The 22208-nt window shown below is 36.1% G+C and overlaps 1 protein-coding gene across 2 annotated transcripts in view; it reads right to left on the bottom strand.

Moving 5' to 3' along the window:
- Nucleotides 1-22208, bottom strand: part of MIPOL1 (mirror-image polydactyly 1) — a 267009-nt gene that overhangs the window by 143889 nt on the left and 100912 nt on the right. For both annotated transcript variants that reach the window (XM_058666357.1, XM_004584777.3), the window contains exon 11: nt 6974-7081. In XM_058666357.1, coding sequence (XP_058522340.1) covers nt 6974-7081 — 108 coding nt within the window. The remainder of the gene's footprint in view (nt 1-6973; nt 7082-22208) is intronic.

Genomic DNA, 22208 nt, shown 5'->3' with positions numbered 1-22208 from the left:
CATGGAAGCAGCCAAAATGCCCATCAGCAGAGGATTGGATAAGAAAGCTATGGTTCATCTACTCCATGGAATACTACTCAGCTATTAAAAAAAACAAAATGCAGTTCTTTGTGGCCAAATGGGCCAAACTGGAAACCATAATGCTAAGGGAAATGAGCCAATCCCAAAAGGTTAAATACCACATGTTTGCCTTAATTTAAGATGACACGATGTTATGTATAACAAGTTATGTTATGAATGTTATATGTTGTGTATAAACCAAAATTGAAATGTCAATGAGGTGGTCACAGAAGGTGGTTAAGAACTCGCATTTACTTTTAACATATTGGTTACTCATTACTATGTCAATTAATTCCATAATGATGTAAATTTTTGCTGATGGTATGTTGGAGCTTTTAATTGACTGGGATGATACTCTGCTGGCTCTGTCTTCAGACCAGAGAGGGTCTACCTAAGAAGCCGTTGAACTTGACTGGACAATAAGATGCTGGACTCTATGTTTGGTATATGCTTGCAATGGGGGAATCTCAACTGAACTTGAACTGTGGTTATGCAACAAGGTGGAGGAATCCACCATGGTGGGAGGGTTTGGTGAGGGGTGGGGAGAATCCAAGTACCTATGAAACTGTGTTACATAATACAATGTAATTAATGAATTAAAAATAATAAATTAAAAAAATTTTTTTGATTTGTTTGTTACTCCAGCTTCTATTTCCATACTTCCTTTAGATCTATTTTTGATTCACTCATACTTTCTTTTTTTGTTTTTAAGATCAACTTTATTTACTTATTCGAAAGGTAGAATTATGTCTATAGAGAGATGGAAAGACACAGATGTAAAGATGGAGGGACAGAGAGGTCTTCTATCAACTGGTTCACTCTCGCAAATGGCTCAATGGCTGGGACTTGGTTTGCCAGGGACCAAAAGCCTGAAGATTCATCCTTGTCTCCCATATGGGTGACGGGGGCTCATGCACATGGGCCCTCTTCTACTGCCCTTCCAGGTGCATTGGCAGTGGTGTTAGAATGGAACTGACGCAGCAGGGACTCCACTGGCGCCATATAGGGAATCACTGTAACAGGAGACAAATTAACCCACCAGCCACAGAGCCAATTCAACTAACACTTTCTTAAGCTGTGTGTAAGTGCCTGTGCAATTTATATGCTTAGTGTTTGAGGGTTTTTTTTTGTTGTTTGTTTTTCGTTTTTGCTTTTAATTACTATAAATTCAATACAGCATGTTTTTCTAAATCTATTTTTTTATTGTGTCTAAATCTACTTGTTTTATTGTTTCCTTATCTTTCAAGCTTCCCATTTCTCTCAAAGATATTCTTCACATTTATTTTATATCCCATGGCTGATAATGAAAATACATGAACTATTTGTTCAACTGTGCGATTCTGCTGCCTTACGTTAGTGGTAGTTTTCAATAGAACAGTTTCTCCTCTTGAGTATTTTTTAATTTCTCATTATCTCACAGTCTACAAAACTTACAAGAATTATTAGAAGCCTGGGACCTGGTGCAGTAGCCTAGAGGCTACATCCTTGCCTTGCATCTGCCAGGATCCCATATGGGTACTGGTTCATATCCCGGCTGCTCCACCTCCCATTCAGCTCCCCGCTTGTGGCCTAGGAGAGCAGTGGAGGATGGTCTAAAGCCTTGGGACCCTGCACCCATGTGGGAGACCCTAACGAAATTCCTGGCTCCTGGCTTCGGATTGGCTCAGATTCAGCTGTGGCAGCCACTTGCGGAGTGGATCAGTGGCCACTTGCGGAGTAGACCATCTGTCTCTCCTTTTCTCTAAATCTTTTCAATAGCAACAAAAACTTTAAAAAAAGAAAATTATTAGACACCTAATGTGAAGACAATTTGTTTTGGTTTGTTGTCCTAGACCCTTCCAGAGTTGCACCACTTACATGAGATCCTTAGCTTTGAGAACTACATGTTTATCAAGAATTCATGCTACCAACATGGTACTGTGCTATCAAAAAGCAGGCTGCAGACAGCAAACTGTCAGATTTCTCCCCCTACTATCACAGTCATGTCACATTCCCTTGTTTTCTTCTTTTGTTTGAAGAGCTTGCCTCTTGTTCATTCTAATACAAATGATGCGATCTTTATGAAATCAGTTTTTAGAGAGTGTCTCCCATGATACTTCTTGCCACATATGGGCTCTTTGCTCTATGTCACCCTATTTGCTCTGTCTAGCCCCTGAAGTCTTTAAAGTAGAAGCTCAAATTCATCAAGATTTGACAAATTCACTCAGGGTGAAAGAACTCTAGGCAATCACTTCTTGTCTACTCTTCTCCATTTCCACTTTATTTGAAATCTTCACGAATTCCCTATTTTCTTACCTCCCAATTAAAGTCTCAGAATATTTTTAAAGTACAAAATTTACCCCTACCTTTTAATTACCTTTATTGGGAAGATAATTCAGGACATTTATACTATCTTATACTATTAAAAATGCCATGTTTAGTGAAGGTTTCTGAGCAGAAAAGTAACACCTAGTTCAGAATGACAGATGATGACAGTGTCACAAATGATTAAAAAGATGGGAAACTGAGGACTGAAAAATCAGGGGAGTCCTTTTATTGTCTAGATCATGACTTTCACATAAGGCAAAGAATAAAATTAGGGGAAAATAGAAAAGGAAGAATTACTGCAGAAGTGACAGGACTGGATGCTGACTGTAGGTGAGAGCTTGAAATGATTGAAAACTATAGCAATTATTTTTAGCCTATGTTTGTGAAGGTAGTATTATTATTAATTAATAGATGTTATTGGGTCATTCTGGTATTTAATAATAGAACACTATTAAGAGTTACTTCAAGTAAAGGTCTTTATTGTCTTTCCAGAAAATGAAGTGAGGACACATATGCTTAACCTGGGTAAGGGGCTCAATAATGCTAGAATCAATTTTTCTTTATCTTTTTTCATAACTGTAAAGTGGCTACTTCAGTTCTACATGGTAAGTAAGCATGTAATGTTAATATGAAGCAAACAAGGAATGGTACTTGCTTCACCTGCCCTTGTAATAGGGAAACAAAATCTTTTCCAGAGACAATATTCCTCCTTTGTTTTCCATCCCTGTTGTACAGCCTATCATGTCTCACCAAACAACAACAAAAAGAGGCTGAGTAAGTTTTGAACTTTTTCAGCTTCTACATCAAAAGCAGATTTTGACTGGAAATGAATGTTGAATTATACAGTGGTCGCTTACAAATCGGACTTTTGCTTTCAAATTTGCTGAATTTAGGCAGAAATTAGAGAAAATATAACAGCCATTAGAATATAAATAATAGGCGGTGCTATGGGAATGGTTAAAATTGAGACCAGACTAACGACAAAAGAAATATCTGGAGTTGGCTTGTGGCACATAGTTTAGCCATGGCTTGTGATGTTGGCATCCCCTAGGGATGCTGGTTCATATTACGAGTGCCTATGACTGATGATCCAGGTCCTTGATAATAAGCAAGGGAAAGCAGGAGAAGATGACCCAAGAGTTTGAGTCCCAGCCACTCACATAGGAACCTTGCTGGAGTTCCAGGCTCCTTGTTTTGGCCATTGCAGCCACCTGGGGAGTACAACAGCAGATGGAAGATCTCCCTCTGTCTTTCCCTCTTCCTCTCTTGGCAATTCTGTCATTCCAATAAATAAATAAATACTTATTTTTTTTTTACAAAAAGATATTTGATGAGGATATGGAGCAAAACAAACTATATTATTAATAGGACCACGGAGAATCAATAAAAAGGAAGTTGGGAGGAATAAATAGAACATAGAAGATTTGGGACACAGTGGAAATGTATTATAGTGTACAAATAATATGTATTATAGGCTTATAACTATCAGAATTTGCCAATAGTCCAAGAAAAAATAATTTTCATTGGAGTTACATTGGAGAACTACAAATGTGGGAGATTGTGAGCAATAAGAGGGTAAATTTTACAATGAAAAGGAAAGAGAAGCAATGTGTGTTAGGTTTGATGTTTGCATATTTACGATAGATCTAAATTTATTTAGAAAATATAAAGTTTCCAACTTCTGAATGTAAGCAAAAATTTTCAAATGGAATCTTTTCAAAAAATTAACTTTCATGGCCTGGCAGCATGGCCTAGTGGCTACAAGTCCTCGCCTTGAACGCACCGGGATCCAATATGGGCGCCGGTTCTGATCCCTGCAGCTCCACTTCCCATCCAGCTCCCTGCTTGTGGCCTGGGAAAGCAGTCGAGGACGGTCCAAAGCTTTGTGATCCTGCGCCCGTGTGGGAGACCTGGAGGAGGTTCCTGGCTCCTGGCTTTGGATCAGCTCAGCTCTGGCCGATGTGGTCACTTGGGGAGTGAATCATCGGATGGAAGATCTTCCTCTCTGTCTCTCCTCCCACCTGTATATCTGACTTTGTAATAAAAATAAATAAATCTTTAAAAAAATTAACTTTCAGACTACATACTAGCAACAAAATAATTCAGTCCCTTACCCAATAAGCAATATTGAGCTTTATTTGTTAGTTGGAGAAAAATAAACACAGAAATAAGAGAAACAGTGCTGTCGCTAGTGCTTTTTAACTCCATGCTACTCCAAAAACAATGTTTATAAATGATTACCGAAACTGTAATCTTCTCTTAGATAAAACACAAATTAGAGGGATGGACATTTCACCTGACAGGCCTGTACTCATTTCCTGAGGGCCTGGGTTTGAGTCCAGGCTCCAGCTCCCAGTTTCAGGTTCTTAATAGAAATCCTGGGAGGCAGTAGTTGAAAGTTCTGGTAATTAGCTCCTTGCCATCCACTGGGGGAAACCTGAATTGAATTCCCAGCTTCCAGCTTGGGGCGTGAACCAGAAGAGAGATATACAATCTGTATGTCTGTCTTGTCCTGCTTTCAAATAAATAAAACAAACAAAAATTACAAAGCAAATTCCAAAGACCCATTTAGACACTAGCCAAATATGTAATCAGTTAACAAACAAAATTTGATACATGCACATGAGTTGTAAAGATAGCAAAGAAAGGAGATAACATTACCCAGACAGCTTGAATGGCTTATTATTCACAGTACATAGTGACTTCAAATAGCAGGAGGTCAATGAGAAGTGTAGAGTCTGGGATTTAAACCAGTGTCCATGTGGGATGCTGTCATAGAAGGTGGTGGCCTAACCCACTGAGTTACAAAGCAGGATTCCAAAAAAAATACTTTCAAAAAAGCTTAAATGCATATGGAACTTAAGAATGACTTGATGAGCAAGTTTTTATAAATTCTTCATTTTGCTATCTCTCTTCTAAGAATTAAGCTGCCTTACTGAATAGATGAAGCTGTGAAGAACTGAAAGACAACAGAAATTGAGTTTCTTACAAAAATTATGAGCAAATGGAAAATATATTATGCAGTTAATGCTTATATATTGTTTTGAATTATTCTGTCTAGTGTTTACAACAATTTTTATTTTACACATGTTTGCTTTTTGTTTTGAACTTCCTAATCTCTTTTGGTCTACCTATTTCCTTCTCATTTTAATAAAATTTTATAAATCTACATATGCTTCTCCTAATAATTATCAATGTTTATTAAATTAAATATAACTTAAATACATAACTTAAAATGCCAGGAAGAAAAGGTCATGCCAATTCTACATATTTAACAAACTGGAATTTTCATTTTTAATCTTATTTTTAGCGAATCATGTTGAACACATGAAATGTTCCCTAATATGATAATAAATTAGCATACATTATAGAAGTTACCTTTAAAACAGTGCTGTTCAACATTTGCAGGCCTATGTTTCATAAATTATTATACTTTGTTTTTATCAAGCAATAAAGATCTTAGGGGAACTAAAAATAATCACCACAAACAATAATTATTTTCTTTTCTATATATCTTCCTGGTCTATCTACAAATTCAACACAAAAATACATGAGTGCATTAGGCAATATTAAAAAATCTTCTACACATGCAACACTAAGAATTTGAACATGAAACTAAATATATTTTGCAGAAATATCTGACTTAACCACTACTAAACCACTAAATATTTATTGAATACACTGAAAATATTTTCCACCTCAAAATGTCACTATTTTTCTCAACTCTGGCTTAGTAAGCTAGCTTGATAATACTTTCATATTTCTCTATAATCTGCAGCCAAGCAGACATTTGATGACAAACTATACAGATTTCTTAGGACAAAAATCATTTCTTACTGTAAAGTAAAAACAATGAATGATATTTTCTATCCCCCGCAACATGGATTTTGTTTTCCTCAACCTGTTAATGAGAATGCAACCACCTTGAGGGTAAAGAACAGCACCGTGTCACATACACCATACTGGGAACCACGGCAAAGACAAACAAAATGGAAAAATCAGAAGCATTTTCAAAAACACGTATAATTTGGAAAACTGGAATGACCTACATTACACTGAGAACATCTCAGGAAATGCATGTTTCACTTTTTTCAAGCACTGATTAAATCTGTAATCAATCTTTTGCTTTTGTTGTAATACTCTAAATATTCCTTCAATTTTCTGAAATATTTACATATCTTTCAAGTACTGTTGATTTTATGGATTTTTAATACTACAAGTCACTTTAAAAATCATCACAATAAATATCAATGCAATGAGAAGGCCCATGATTTAATTATTTTTTACTTATTCTTTTGAGGTGGTCACATTTTATCAACCACAAAAGGTAAATAGTAACAAAGCAAAAAAAGAATGCACAAGTATACAAACTTTTTTAACATATCAGCACTCAAAATTCAGAAAATATGTTGTTTTCATGTATGCATACACGAAATAAAATAATACCATAACAGAAGGGTGCTGTATCTATGTTTAAAGAAGGGGTTGTTGGCAAACACCACAGCTCACTTCTGCTGAAATGTACACAACTGATATATGCAGCTCCGAAAGCTGGCACCAAGGGCTTACAACCTTAATTTGCCTGCAAGAAGGAATGGAGATTTACCTTCAGAGCACGTTCTTGATTGTTTTCAGCAGTCAGATGTCTCATGTTGTTTGCTGAAGTCTGGTTCTGCTCTTTCAGATGATGAAGCTCCTGCTCTAGCCGTTTGCACTGCCACAGGGGAAGAATCCCATTAAGTAAAGGAGTTCTAACATTTTTCTCCCAAGCTACACGAATTAGTGTACATAATACCATTGTAGTCTTTACAGCATAAGAATGTTTTGTTATTTTGCAGAGAGAATGATGAGTTAAACTAATTGAAAACAAAAAACATTGATCATAGTACTCTGGCAATTCACCTACATTTTCAGTTAGTCATTCATTAATCTAAATATAATAAAAATGTACATCTTAGGAAATTAAAGTCAAATTATATTAAAAACTACTTGCTTTACTTATAAGTGTTCCATTCATAAATATATCTCCTAGTTGTGTTTTACCTATGACACTCTATGATCCATTTTTATTCACTTGTAAGGTCAAACTACACAATATTGAGATATTTCAGATTTGTAATACTTTACTCAGTATTTATAGAGTCAGATATTCTGCAAATCAGGACAATATGAAGAAACTGGGGGGATTGGCTAAAAGAACAAAGTACTAATTTCAAAATTTAAAAACATTACTCCTCAACTTGTTTAATTTTATATTTAAATAATAGTGAATGCACATACTGATTACAGATCTGGATAAAAATCTTTACAGATTATTTGACAAATGGTTAGTTATCATAATGAATCAAAATCAAGAGTCATTACGATACAATCAAGATGCAGCTATACTCCAAATTGGCATTTCTTGCAATCTGAACATTGATTATGTAGTCTCTATCACAATTTCAAGACTGGAATAATACACAAATCCTTTTCAAAGGAAGTCTTATCAGACCCTTGATACTAACCCAGGTCACAGGATGTATATACACAATTATAAAATTAAGTATATGTACTTTATACACAATTACAAAATCAAAGAGAATTTTCAAACAAGGACAACAAATCAAGACATCTGAAATTATTTAAATTCAATCTAGAAGATAATGTTAATAATTTTGTTAAAGCTACAGATACCTCATTAAATTCATAAAAATTCAATTAGAAGAAAAGCTTATTTTGGTATCAAGTAATTTGACTGTGTGTTTACCTTTTGACTGATTCAGTGACCAGGTCCCTTTACGTTGTCATGTCCATTCAACCATGGGTACTATGACAACTTGATTCACCAATCACTTTTTAAAAAATTTCATGAAATTTTAGTGAAATATACTATCTGGCTTTTATTGGAGGGGATATATGATTTACAGATTAAAATGTCTCCTTTTTAGCCAATAATACTTAAAATAATTGTTCATAATGAAATAAAAATATAATACACTTAATGAAGCTACAAATCATGAATCATGAAAATGAGTAAGACACAACAGTCAGCTTCACAATCCAACAGGGATATCCTGTACTAGGATTATTCTCTACATGCTCAACTAATTTTGATAAAGAACTATTAATAGAGATATTCAAATGTTAAGACTCCTTTTTCCTTTTCAAAGATTTTATCTTGCATATTTTCAAATCTTGATATGTGTGTGAACTTCAAATATCCATCATTACTGAATCACGAAAGGTAATTCTATTTGCAGCTGTATCTACTCTTCCTTTTACACTTACATTTTATTTTCACGACTATCATTTTCAAATCTAAATATTCTGTTATATTCTTTTCCCTATTTTCTATGGCGTCTTTAAAAAATATGTCCTTTCAACAATTTTTCTGTTAAAACACACATGTTTTGGGCCCGGCGGCGTGGCCTGATGGCTAAAGTCCTCGCCTTGAATGTGTCGGGATCCCATATGGGCGCTGGTTCTAAATGCGGCAGCTCAACTTCCCATCCAGCTCCCTGCTTGTGGCCTGGGAAAGCAGTCAAGGACGGTCCAAGGCCTTGGGATCCTGCACCCGCGTGGGAGACCTCGAAGTTCCTGCTCCAGCACAGCACTGGCCGTTGCACTCACTTGGGGTCTTCCTCTCTGTCTCTCCTCCTCCCTGTATATCTGACTTTGCAATAAAAATAAATAAATCTTAAAAAAACACACACATATTTTATACTCTCATATTTTCTTATTTCCTCAAATTATTGATGGCCTAATCTTTTAAATTATTCTTTATGATAGATTGCTTTCCTATGTGTTAAGCAGATTTTCACTAGGTCTATCTTTAGCAAGATTCCTTTTTTGGGTGTTGACATAAATGTGAAAGAATTGCTACATGGGCTTTACATTTTCTCCTGCTATGTAACACAAAGGCTATACTCATCTTGGGAAAAATTAGATTAGCTTAGATTTTTGCCAGGATAATTCAGTCATTGGGATTCTAATTCCCACATGAAGCAGAATGAGCCCTTTAATTTCTCATGAAAATTCCCACCATCCCACCTCCCACCCCAGTCTCAGCGAGAGATAAACTTCCTTGTCGCTACTCTGAACCTGTACATATTCTTTTTTTCTAGACTCTTTTTTCATTGAAAAGGCAATCCTTCTATGTTATGGCTATATGTAGATCAATTTCCACCCTAAAGTGGTCTTATCATCAGTCCTTCCAAGGGCAATAAAATCCAAGTTCCTACCCTTTGAGATACATATCTGATCTTATAACCCTAGTTAGCTAGTACTTTGTAGCTCTTTATTTTCCTCTTAATTTTTAACCCTTATAGTCTTTTCATTCATTCTTTAAAAGAAAGTAGAAGACTCAGTAGCAATGAAATAAATGATTTGAACTGTGGTTTCCAAGCTCTATTTCCTACTAATAATAAATGATTCCATGAATATATGGCTGATTATAGATCCTGGACAAGAACTGTATAAGATTAGCCAGGAATATCTGGTCAAAACAGATGGCAAGAAACTATAAGAAGGTGCTCAGAGGACTTATGAGCCAACTTGAGACAGCTCATATTAGCTAAAGGCAATTTAACTATCAATAAGGAGAATATAATACAATGAAATAAAATCTATTTAATTTTATGACAATAAAGTTAGTAATATTAATTTAAAATTAATGTTAATTTTAAAATTTCTAAAAATCTTAACCAAACTGTCATTTTTGGAGAATATTTATAAACTGATCATTCATCCACTATTTTTTTTAAGATTTATTTATTTTTATTGCAAAGTCAGATATACAGAGAGGAGAGAAAGAGAGGAAGAGCTTCCGTCTGATGATTCACTCCCCAAGAGATTGCAATGGCAGGAGCTGAGCCAATCTGAAGCCAAGAGCCAGGAACTTCTTCCATGTCTCCCACATGGGTGCAGGATCTCAAGGCACTGGGCTATCCTTGACTGCTTTCCCAGGCTACAAGCAGGGAGCTGGATGGGAAGTTGGGCTGCCGCATTTAGAACTGGCACCCATATGGGATCCTGGCGTGTTCAAGGCGAGGACTTTAGCTGCTAGGCCACCGCCCCAGGCCCATCCACCATTTTTCATATGACTTTTTTCACTGTGTAATCAAACTTTGAGAAAATGATTATCTTCTTAGAATTACTCTTGCTAACCATGAAATGGGACCATAAGTAGAATATCATAATTTTGAAATTATTAATGTTAACAGATCCATGAACTGAGATTTATGAATATCAAAAAACCACAGTGCAACATGTTTCAGTGTGAAAGAAGAGAAAATTGCATATCACTAAGCCTCACTATCAAAAATAATCTACTTAGGTCTCAGCAATACAGAAATGCAAGGAAAACTTGGAAAACTTTATTGAAAAGCTCACTCATTATGGTTTAAAAAGTTCTAAGGAGATAAAAACAAGAGAATCTATAAAGCTTATATTTCACAGAAATAATAGAAGTATTTATGTAATAATAATGATATCATGTTTATGATTTATTGTAGAGGTACACAATGAAATTTAAGGTAAAAAAGGAGATTATGTCAGATTTCCTTAAAAATGATAGCAGTTAATGAATGGCAGTTATAAACTTAAAACAAGATGGATAATTGCAGTAGCATAAAAATACCACAGGGCTTCATAACAGTAGCTCTGTAAGCTAACTGATTAAAAAGAAAAGTACTGAAAGTGCCATTGAAAACAAAAGTTCATTCTACAAAGCAAGTTAGCTAAACATGCAAAATTACTTCACAAATCTTTATAAAATTAATTTGACCAGTATTTTCTACAAGATCTGTAATTTACCTTTTGTTGATTATTGTGAATCCTTAAGAATTGCAAGCAAGTAATAAGTTGTTATGATTGCTTTACTTTGCTTACTTTTTGAAAGATTAACACACATTCCTGATAAGAAGTTTGTAATCCTGTTTTTAATTGCTACTGTTTCTCCTGCTATACACTGTGTGTTTAATCATAAAACAACTTGATCACACTATAGTAAAACATCTTCCTATTTGGATGCCAGACAATCCTTTCTTTTGAAGACAAAAAACAATATCAGGCTCATCCAGTCAAAACAAAACTAAACTCTAGTGTCAGTGTGAACTCTGAACTTTGAACTTCAGATGGTTGGAATCACAATTATATATATAAAATTATATTTCTTCTCATTTATGAGGGTCTTTAAAAATCACTTTTTAAATATTCAAAATAATAGTTGTTAAGCCCTCCCCACATTAAAATACCTTGATCTGAAGAGCGTTTTTTAACTTGAAATGTTAACTTTTTTCTTCAGTTTTGGCAAAATATCAACAATGTGGTTTAAAAGAATACATGTAAGGTATTTACAAACACCACAGATTAAGAAAGAAGAATAATAACTATGTGAATTTCTGAAGCCTGTATATTACAGATGATATGTAAGTTTCTCGGTATGTGTGTATGTGTCTGTGTGTATACACACACGCACATTCATATGTAGATATGACTATAAAACTAAATTACTCAATGAATATTCAATGAGCATGCACCTGGCAAGATATGTTTTTTAATATATTTTTGTAAAAGCAACTACACACATGTATTTATTTGGAAGGCAGTGTGAGAGAGACAGAGGGTGAGGTATCTTCATTATCTGGTTCCCTCTCCAAATGTCCAACAGCTTGGACTATGTTGCAAGATTCCAAATGCTTAGTCATGACCTGCTGCCACCCAGAAGGATCATCAGGAGGAAGCTGGATAGGCCATGGGGGCTTCACCCTAGGCACTTCAGTATGGGATATGAGTGTCTGACATGGAAACTGAAATACTTCACAACAATGTCTGACCCAACACATATATTTATAAATATGTGTAGACATTTTGGAAACTATCATATGAAAGTAAATAGGAATTTCATGTAAATGTAATAGTTTTAAACTGTTAAATTTTCAGGATAAGTAATTTAAAGAAACATGTTAAATTATAAAACAAAAGTATTAGTAGACATACAAATTAAAGAGGGTAACAAGATCTACACAGGTATTTATTTAGTGAGCTATGTAATTGAGACAGTTTCTATACTATTAACATTACATTATCTGTACTCACAAAACTATTCGCTTGAAAAAATTATTTGTGCGGGTCAGTTATACTTCATGTGGATGCTACGAATTAGACATTATGAGTCTACTTTTAGACATACGAGTTAGTTTTGTATAAGATAGAAGTAGAAACACAGAGTAATAACTAATTCTCTCCGCATTTATACAACTAATAAAAGCGGAATTCCAATTCAGGCAGTATAATTAAATTTGTCAATAAAATTCATAGTGTACACAGAAACATCTAATAGCAAAAGGAAGGAAATAACTAGAAGTACGAAAGTTAATGATTTTAAAGCTAGATCTTTGAACAATCATGATATGCATAACTTTTTTTTTTAAAGGTTTATTCATTTTATTACAGTCAGAAATACACAGAGGAGGAGAGACAGAGAGGAAGATCTTCCATCCGATGTTTCACTCCCCAAGTGAGCCGCAACGGGCCGGTGCTGCGCCTATCTGAAGCTGGGAACCTGGAACCTCTTCCGGGTCTCCCACGCGGGTGCAGGGTCCCAATGCATTGGACCGTCCTCAACTGCTTTCCCAGGCCACAAGGAGGGAGCTAAATGGGAAGTGGAGCTGCCGGGATTAGAACCGGCGCCCATATGGGATCCTGGGGCTTTCAAGGCGAGGACTTTAGCCGCTAGGCCACGCTGCCGGACCCGATATGCATAACTTTTAAAGATCCATCTCTCTATTTAGAGAGCAGAACAGAGAGAGCGAGTCAGCAGGAAGTAAAGAGATTAGTATCTTTCATTCACTGATTCATTCCCAAATGGCTGCAATAAACAGGTGTGGACAATGCCAAAGTCAGGATATCCACCCTGGTCTCCCATGACTGTGTCAGAAGCCCAAGCCCTGGGCATTTCTTCCACAGCTTCTTCAGAGACATTAGCCTGAAGCTGGATTGGAAGTGCAGCAGCCAGGACTTGAACTGGCATTCTGATATGCAATCCATATATCCCAAGCAGCAGCTTAACCCACTGACTATTTTGCTCCCATTCTAGTTCTCTATTACTGTGCCTGCAAAAGCACTGAGAGATGGTCCAAGTACTTGGGCACCTACCACCTACAGCAAAGGACACAGGGAGTTCCAGGCTTCTGGTTTCAGCAAAGACCAGCTCCTGTCACTGCTTCTAATTAGGGAGTAAGTCATCAGTTTATAACTGTTCATCCCTTGCTGATTCTGCCTTTCAAATAAATAAATAATAAAAGCATAAAAACATTAAACCCGGGCCCGGCAGCGTGGCCTAGCGGCTAAAGTCCTCGCCTTGAAAGCCCCAGGATCCCATATGGGTGCCGGTTCTAATCCCGGCAGCTCCACTTCCCATCCAGCTCCCTGCTTGTGGCCTGGGAAAGCAGTAGAGGATGGCCCAATGCATTGGGACACTGCACCCGCGTGGGAGACCTGGAAGAGGTTCCTGGTTCCCGGCATCGGATCAGCGCACACCGGCCCGTTGCGGCTCACTTGGGGAGTAAAACATCGGATGGAAGATCTTCCTCTCTGTCTCTCCTCCTCTCTGTATATCCAGCTTTCCAATAATAATAAAAAAAATCTAAAAAAAAAATTAAACCCTACAATCAGACTAAAGTCCATTACTTAAATATACTATTTTGTCTATGCTCTTTGATTTAGCTTCGAAGCCTTTCTTCATACAGCATGTGTCATGTCCTCAGTTACAAGCCCTCTTAAATGATTCCTTTTGTAGTACTTCCCAATGCCAGCTACAGATAATCATCCCCAGTGGCACCAAATATGTGTCTCAGTGTGCACTGATACATACGGAATTTTTAAAAAGATAATTAGGTTGTTCTTGAGAGTCAAATTTTTAAAAGAGCTATTTCTAAGATACTGTCTAGTTGTATCACACTAATTTGTACAATCCTAATGTGATGTGACAGAACAACCAAGCAGTTGCAACCTACCTATGCATCTGCAGGCTGATGTGGGTAACAGACTGAGGCAGACCCCATATTGGCTAGCATACTAGAATCAGATCTGGGGTCACCTCAGAGAAGGTTTCTTTGGGGACCCCTCCTCACAACTAAACTGCTGGAATCAGAATTCCAACCATGGAGAGAATCACAGGATCAGTGGTATGACTGTGAAGTGCATTTCTCACAATGGAGCCTTTTAAGTTGCTAAGACGGAGCAGTGGAAAGCATGCCCAAATGCACATGGAGGATATGGCAGTCCATCGGGGCCTGCACAGCACATCTAATACCACAGTAGAGGATGGAGGGCAGAACAAACTGGACAACTGTCACAGTCAAGCATTGACAACAAGTATCTGGGTGTATGGAGATTCAGGCAGACTATGTCTGCCAATGGACCTTGGAAGGATTTCCTCATGCTTGGATCAGCAAGATCAGCAACATTTCAGAACTATCAAAACCACTTGAGCAGAACCCTTGCAGCATGATCAACATCAGGGTCCCTGGGATGACACTGGGTGGCTTGTTCCCCATCCCCAGGTCCTGATGTGGTTAGGATGCTGGGTACACCTTCTCCCCTTATCTCTCCTCTTCCCTCAGGTACAGGAAGAAAAATAAAATTGAAAACAATGGTCTCATCCACTTTCCTCAAATCTTGACCCTTCCCACCCTAATCAGTGGTCCACATGGACATGTATCTTTCTCAACTATGTAAGCATCATCAAAAATAAAATTTTTAAAAAGAAAGTAAAGATGTACTGGATAAATCAAGCAGTAAAGAGTTCCATGTATCTCCCCTTTGTAGTACAGCTCAACATTTCTAACACAGGACAGAGGGAGAATTAACTTTAGACCATAGACTTGGGACTATCAAACCAGCAACTACAAAACCCAGTGCAGGCATAACCCCATGACTCCTACTCCAGGCCATAGTTGCAGACTGAGTTTCTGCAGGCTCCACAGGCAGGTTGCCAAAGAAAAGCTTCCACCACCCTTCCACTAGTCTCTGAAAGAACACAAAGCTGCAGGGCAGTAGGATAGGTAGGTCAGGACTAGACCTCTCTTACAACACAATGCTGAGACTTTCCTTGTGAGACCAAAGACTAAATAAAGCCCAAAGACCAGTGTTCTCAGTTGGAACTTCAAGCAGTTCAATCTGAATGACCTAGCAACTCATGATTTTGGACAAACTCGGGATAAGGGAATCCTCTAGTGCTGAAATAACAGTTGCACACCTACAGCCAACTTGCTTCAGATCTTGAGTTAAGATGACATCTAGTGTAGAAATAGTGGAAGTGTCCACAATCTTAGAGAAAATAAGCAGCCTGTTTAGAATTCCTAGAAGAGAGGCACAAATAAAACCAGAGGACTCTGACTGTAAAAAAAAAATTCCTACTCTTTTAATGTGCAAAGCTATATAAAGTCAGGAAACCAAGACTTCACCTAATAGACAAATAAGGTTTCATAAATTAATCAGTTGGTGGATGTTGATAAGGGCTGGATATAAGGAAAATACAGAGAAAGACTTCACTACTCTAGCAGAAAAACTTAATAGAGACAGAAGTAATTTTGAAGTTATACAGAAATCCTTGTGTTGAAAATAAACTAAAAGGAATTTAAAAATGCAACAGAAAGGGCTGGTATTGTGGCACTGGTTTATTCTCTGGTTGCTCCACTTTCACTCTAGTGTCTTGCTTATGGCTTGGGAAAGCAGCGGAGAATGGTCCAAGTCCTTTAGACCTAGCATGACATAAGAGATCCAGAAAAAGCTCCCAGTTCCTGCTTTCAGATTGGCTCAGTTTCAGTTGTTGCAACCATGTAAGGAGTAAACCAGGAGATGCAACATCTTTCTGTCTCTCCTCTCTGTAACTCCTTTCAAATAAATTTTTTTTAAATGTTTAAAAGTGCAATTGAACACAATTTTTGAAGATATCAAACAAAAGACAGAATCATTGAGGTTAAACACAGGCCATCTGCAAAAAGAACAAAGAGGAATAAAGAAAGCCTACAGGAATTTAATAGTTAGAATCTGAATGACTGCAGCTCATCAAAGACTTAATAAGACCAAAGGGATACAAATCTTCATGAAAGAAACGACAAAAAGAATTCCAAACTTAGAGTAAACTACAGCTATCCAGGCATAGGAAGTTCAGAAATCACCAGATTCAACTCAACCAAGTTTGCCTTAACATATATTAAAATCAAGGTAAAGATAAAAGAGTGATCACAAAGTGACAAGAAAAAACAAATAACACATAAGACTGTTCCAATTTACTTGACTACAGACATCTCAACAAAAACGTTCTTGTGAAGAGAGAATGAAACAGGAATTTCACAATACTGAAGGAATAAAGCTGCCAACCCAGAACACTGCCTATAGCAGATTAACAGAACTAGGAGTATTTCCCAACATTTGAACTATCCTACAAGATATGCTGAGGGAGATTTTAAAAGTGGCAGGTGTTAAAAAGTAAAAAGAAAACAGAAAATACACTACATATGTATCATAAAAGTAAACTAATACATCCATGCTGGTCTTGAAAAAAAGTTGCTAAGAATATACTATGTAGAAAAGATAGTCTCTTTACAAAAGGGTGCAATGAAAATGAGATATCTATAAGAATAATGTAAGGTAACTAGGCCCCTCTGCCTCCCACTGCATACAAACACCAACTGAAACGCTATGAAATGCTCAGATATAAGGACAAAAATGACAGAGATAAAAGGAGAAACATAGAGGAAGTATTTCAGGACACAGGAATAGATTAAAATATTATGAACAAGACTCAAAAGCACAGGAAAAGTAGCAAAAATAAATACATGGGATTTCATTAAAGAAAAAAACTTCTTGCACAGCAAAGAAAACAACAGAATGAAGAGACAATGTAAAGAATGGAGAAAGTATTGGCAAGTTAGAATTTGCCAAGGGATTAATAACAAGAGTATATAAGGAAGTTAATAGCAAAAGAACAAATCATTCAATTACAAAATAGATCTGAACTGACATTTCTGGAAGAAGATACATAAATGACTAAAAGAAACATTAAAATTGTTCATTATTAATCACTGGGAAACTACGAATCAAGACCACAATGAGATAGCATCTTGTTTCAATTAGAATGGAAAATTACATAGTAGTAGAAAACATGAATATACTAAACACTACTGAATTGTACATGTAAAAATGTTTATCTTGGCAAACATTTCTTTTATATGCTTAACCACAACTTTAAAAAAAGTATGAGGTTCAACTCATGCATAAATATTACTAAAAATAATAATAAAAAAGAGCTTTTGGCAAGACTAGAGAAATGGGAACCCTCATTCGCTGTTGGTGAGAATGTAAAATTATTTAGATACTTTGGAAAACAGTTTGGCAGTTCATCAAAATGTCCAACATATTTGCCATAGGATCCAGCTATTTGTTTCTAAATATATGTGCCCACATAACTTGTACACTAATATTTGTAGCAGCATTATTCACTGTAGCCACAGAGTAACTTTCCTGAGTCAGCACCAGTGCCTCCAAACATAAGGCAAAGAATCATCCAAGTTGCTGTTGTGTTTGAGTGTAGCCTGTTATTCATGGTTTTCCTCTGGATTGGTTCTAGTTACTCTATCATGTCAGGAAGACTTTCTTCCTATAAAGGACAACGTCTTTACAGTTCAGCAGCTGATTTGCTATCAGAAGCCTTTATTCGCTTTAAATTAATTTGACACATGGTGAATAAACTTCCTTAACAATTCATTACAACTCTTTTTTAGCTTGTCCTTGTCTTGTATGTTAGTGATTTTCTTCAACAGTTCCTACACATTTCACTAGTAGTGGATTTTTTTTCTCCAAGATTTGGCCACAATATAAAACTGATACCAAATGACTAAAGTTTGAGTAAATTAGTACTGCTCATTATTTATCTAGCATGAACAATTTGAGACTGCTCACCTACAAATGTGGTGTCTAATAGACTACTTCCAGATTTTGATTACAACACATTTAGAGATGATTCTTAACATTTGAACTGGTAATAATATAAAGAAAGTGAAAGAAATTTTAAAAATTCATTATCTCTCAGATGTTTGCCCCATTTCAGCCTTTTAACTGGCAATCACCATTTCCCTGAACAAAAAGGGTGCCGACGACTAATTTATTACTTGCCTCTTCTCCCAGCCTCATGTGATCTCTAGCCACTAGCATCCTAATTCTCTGGCTCTGTAACCTAACTGGTTCCCATATTCTGGAGGCAAAAGAAGGAACTCGCAGGATGACAAGTCCAATGAAGTAATCTAAACATTTTCCAACAAAAAGTACACAATAGTCTCATAGCTTGTGGTTCTGTAATAGCCTTTCCATAATGCCCCAGCTTGTTGGGAATTAAAGTGAGCTGGGACAGCAATCTGGGTATTTGCTTTTGTTTTTCTGAAAAGAATTAGAGTGCAAGTGAGAATGAGTGGGTGAGAGAGTGAGAATGAGACTGAGAATCTTTCTACTAACTCATTCCCCAAATGCCCTCGATAAGAATGTCTGAGCTAGGTGAAATGAGGGGCCTGGAATTCTTTCTGCATTTCCCTTGTGGGTGGCAGCATTTGAGCCATCATCTGATGCCTTCCAAGGTGTGTGTGAGCAGGTATTAAATCAGAAGCTGAGCCCAGATATGAACCCAAGTTCTCTGATATGGGTGTCTTAACCACAGTGTTAAATGACTGCCCTGGATACCAGGGTGAACAAAAAAGAAAATAATACAAAAACCATCAAGTGTTTTATACCAATCATTCACTGTGATGTTAATCCCTTTAATTCTTAATGATGTGGGTTCAGTTATACTAAACTAATTACAGTTAAATTATCAATGTTTATATGAGATGTACCAACAATAGGATGCTGTTCTCCTCGTTTCAAGATGTTTGGAATGGTAACCTAATATCTCTTTGAGGACTACACGAGCTTGAAATTATAATTCTGCTAGTTTAATTTAAAGTTACAATCATCAGCATGAGTTTTACCTCATCCCAACGTAAAAAAGTAAAAATTTTATAACTGTTCTGAGTTTTCTGACTGGATATAAATTATGCCAGAGAGTATTATATTTCTGTATCTTAATTTGAGTAATCAGAAATTAAAATAGACAAGAGTATTTCCTGAGTGAAATGATTAAGATAGAGGTGCCTATAAAACTGCCTCATAAAAAACGGGTAATCTGGTTCATTCATTTCCTATAATCTCTTCTGTGCTGAAAGGTATTTATTCTAAAATGATGACTCCACACACCTGACTAATGCAATGACTAGGATGTGGTATTTTGATCCTTTTTGTACAGTTATAACCTTGTAATGTTGAACTCTGCAGTTAGCTGATGGTCAGGAAAACAAAATTCAGTAAATAATACCATTGTAATGAGTTGGTTCTTAAGTAAACTTCAATGGATTTTCTCAAAATCCATAAACAAACAACAGTATAACCTAAATGTTAAGTTGGCAGTTATTGCACAAACGGACAGAGATGCTTCTTATATTATTTTAAAACACAAAGAGAGTTCAGGAAATAGTATTAGTACTCACTGGATGACAGCCACAGTTTAATAGTTTATTAAGCTCTTTTTTCAGTTATTGTATTCCTGGAATCCCAGACGTTTCCTGTTGGTTTGCAAACTTTATTTATTTGCCATTATAACTGTAATCTCAACAGAACTCTCAATTACTTAAGGACTAATTCTTCATTTTCTTGCTGTATAATATGAGTTGTTCAAACATTGTTAAATCCTAAAAGAAGCCACTCTAGCAGGCAAAAAAACCCCAGAACTTAAATGACAAATTAAAGTGCCAAAAAGCCAAATATCATGCAAAAGTCTTTCTCTTTGAGAGCTAAGACTCAAATTATTCTTTAATAGGTAAGTACTCTGGTATTCTGATATTCTCCATGGGAAATCTGTAAATATTTTTGAACTAATCAACTAACTATTGTAATCAAAGCTTCAGGAACTTTTGACAGTTCTAGGCACTCCCTAGTTTTTGAATGAAGTCAATCATTTACATATTTTTTTAAATTTCTTAAAATTGTTTTATTGATGTATATATGTAAGGATAAGAATTTCATCCAAATCATTTGGAGGTGACTAACTTGAGAGTAACTTAATGAAAAATCATTTGCCATTTAACCCCTAGAGTCAGCTAACTTTTTAAAACTATACTTACATAAGTGCAGTTCTTTCTCTTACCTAGCTATCCTTATATTTTTGCCATCTGTGGCCTTTGAAAGGACCTTCTCATTGCTAAGATAAGCTCATGTGTTTTTAAGCTTAACCCATTTATTTCCTCTGCTTAATAAAAACCACCTCGCTTCTAATGACAATTCTTGTTGAATCCTCTTCAGTTAAAGCAGGCTCCTTCTTTCACGTGATACTGCTTCAGGGGCAGGAAAAAGGACTTGCATTTTCCTGGTTCCCAACCACCAATTCCAATCCACTAATCCTTCATTAAACAACCCTTTCATTTTTGAAGTTTCTACTATCCATTTAGAGCAGAGCTCTTCAAAGTGTGATTCACAGACTAATACTGCTCTGAGATTGTTCTTACGGCCATGAAGCCAGAACTCAAACTCAGAGTAAAAAAATTAAACATTTAATAGGAATTTGAAAGTGCAACTTTACGGTTGTTGATCTCAATCATAATTAAAATGGATATTTGGATTTTGAATATCTATGTTTATCCCTTATTTTTGATTTTTGGTAATTTATTTTTATTTTATGTTAACGCAAGGTTATAGCACTTTGGAAAAAAATGTGACTGGTCCTATACCACAAGTAGTTTGAAAAGCACTGATTTGGATGATTTGCTTTTTATTCATGCCACTGTGATCTACTGATAAGCAAGGTTCCCTTCCCACATATTAAAAGGAAACTTTCCAGCCAACAATCTAGATAAAAGCAATGGTCACCCACAACACTTCAGCTTTCCAATTTCTTGACCCCCTCATTCTACCAAAATTTAATCAAACCAAGGCCACAGTCAGTACTCCGTTTTTAAGCCTTTTTAAGTCTTGACTATGAAACGCTTAGTGTTAGATCACAACTATTCTATTTTTTGCATTCTTACTAAAACTGCTCTTTAGGCTAAGATTCCCTTTGGTCTGTGCTAGATCATCTCACTCACTATCACAAGAACACTGCCACAGGCATTTTCCATTTGCTTACACAAGAGACTTGCCATGTCCCATTCAGGATAAAATCACTATCACAAAGTAATTATTTTCCCCACTTCTCTTGATAAATAGTTTGAATCGTTTCTAACCCTCATGTAGAATGTTACATATTAATATTTTCTCCTGTTTTTGCTTGAAATTCTTCCTCATATTCTATAGAAGTTGTACTCACCTCAATTCTTAATTCAACCCTCGATTTTCTAATTTAAGCACAGAAAAAAATAATATATGGCTGGGATTATAAGGTAACTTAAAATTTTGTTGTAACAAAAATTAAGAGAAAAAAGGACGGATCGAAAGATGGAGAGAAGGTGGGAGGATAGAAAGCATGGGAGTGCGATTATCTTCCTTGAATTTCAGAAATGTATCACATCTGTTTATGTTAATAAAAAACCTTTAATACAAATCAACTTTAAGCATAACCTTACAGCTCCATCTTTATTCATCTCTAAATAGACATGTATATTTACTATTAATCCAGTCTTTGTTGACTCTTTGCCAAATCCAGGATTCTCCCTAGCCCCATACACAAATTCATTTTCATTTACTTCTCCTCAGAATATTAGTTATTTGTATTTTTCGCCAAAATTTTGTAAGAGCATTTACATTTCAGGGAAAAGTCACATTCAACACTGATT

Source organism: Ochotona princeps, chromosome 6 (assembly GCF_030435755.1).
Source record: "Ochotona princeps isolate mOchPri1 chromosome 6, mOchPri1.hap1, whole genome shotgun sequence".
NCBI lineage: Eukaryota > Metazoa > Chordata > Mammalia > Lagomorpha > Ochotonidae > Ochotona > Ochotona princeps.
The sequence above is the reverse complement of the archived record's forward strand: the minus strand, read 5'-3'. Positions and strand labels throughout refer to the sequence as shown.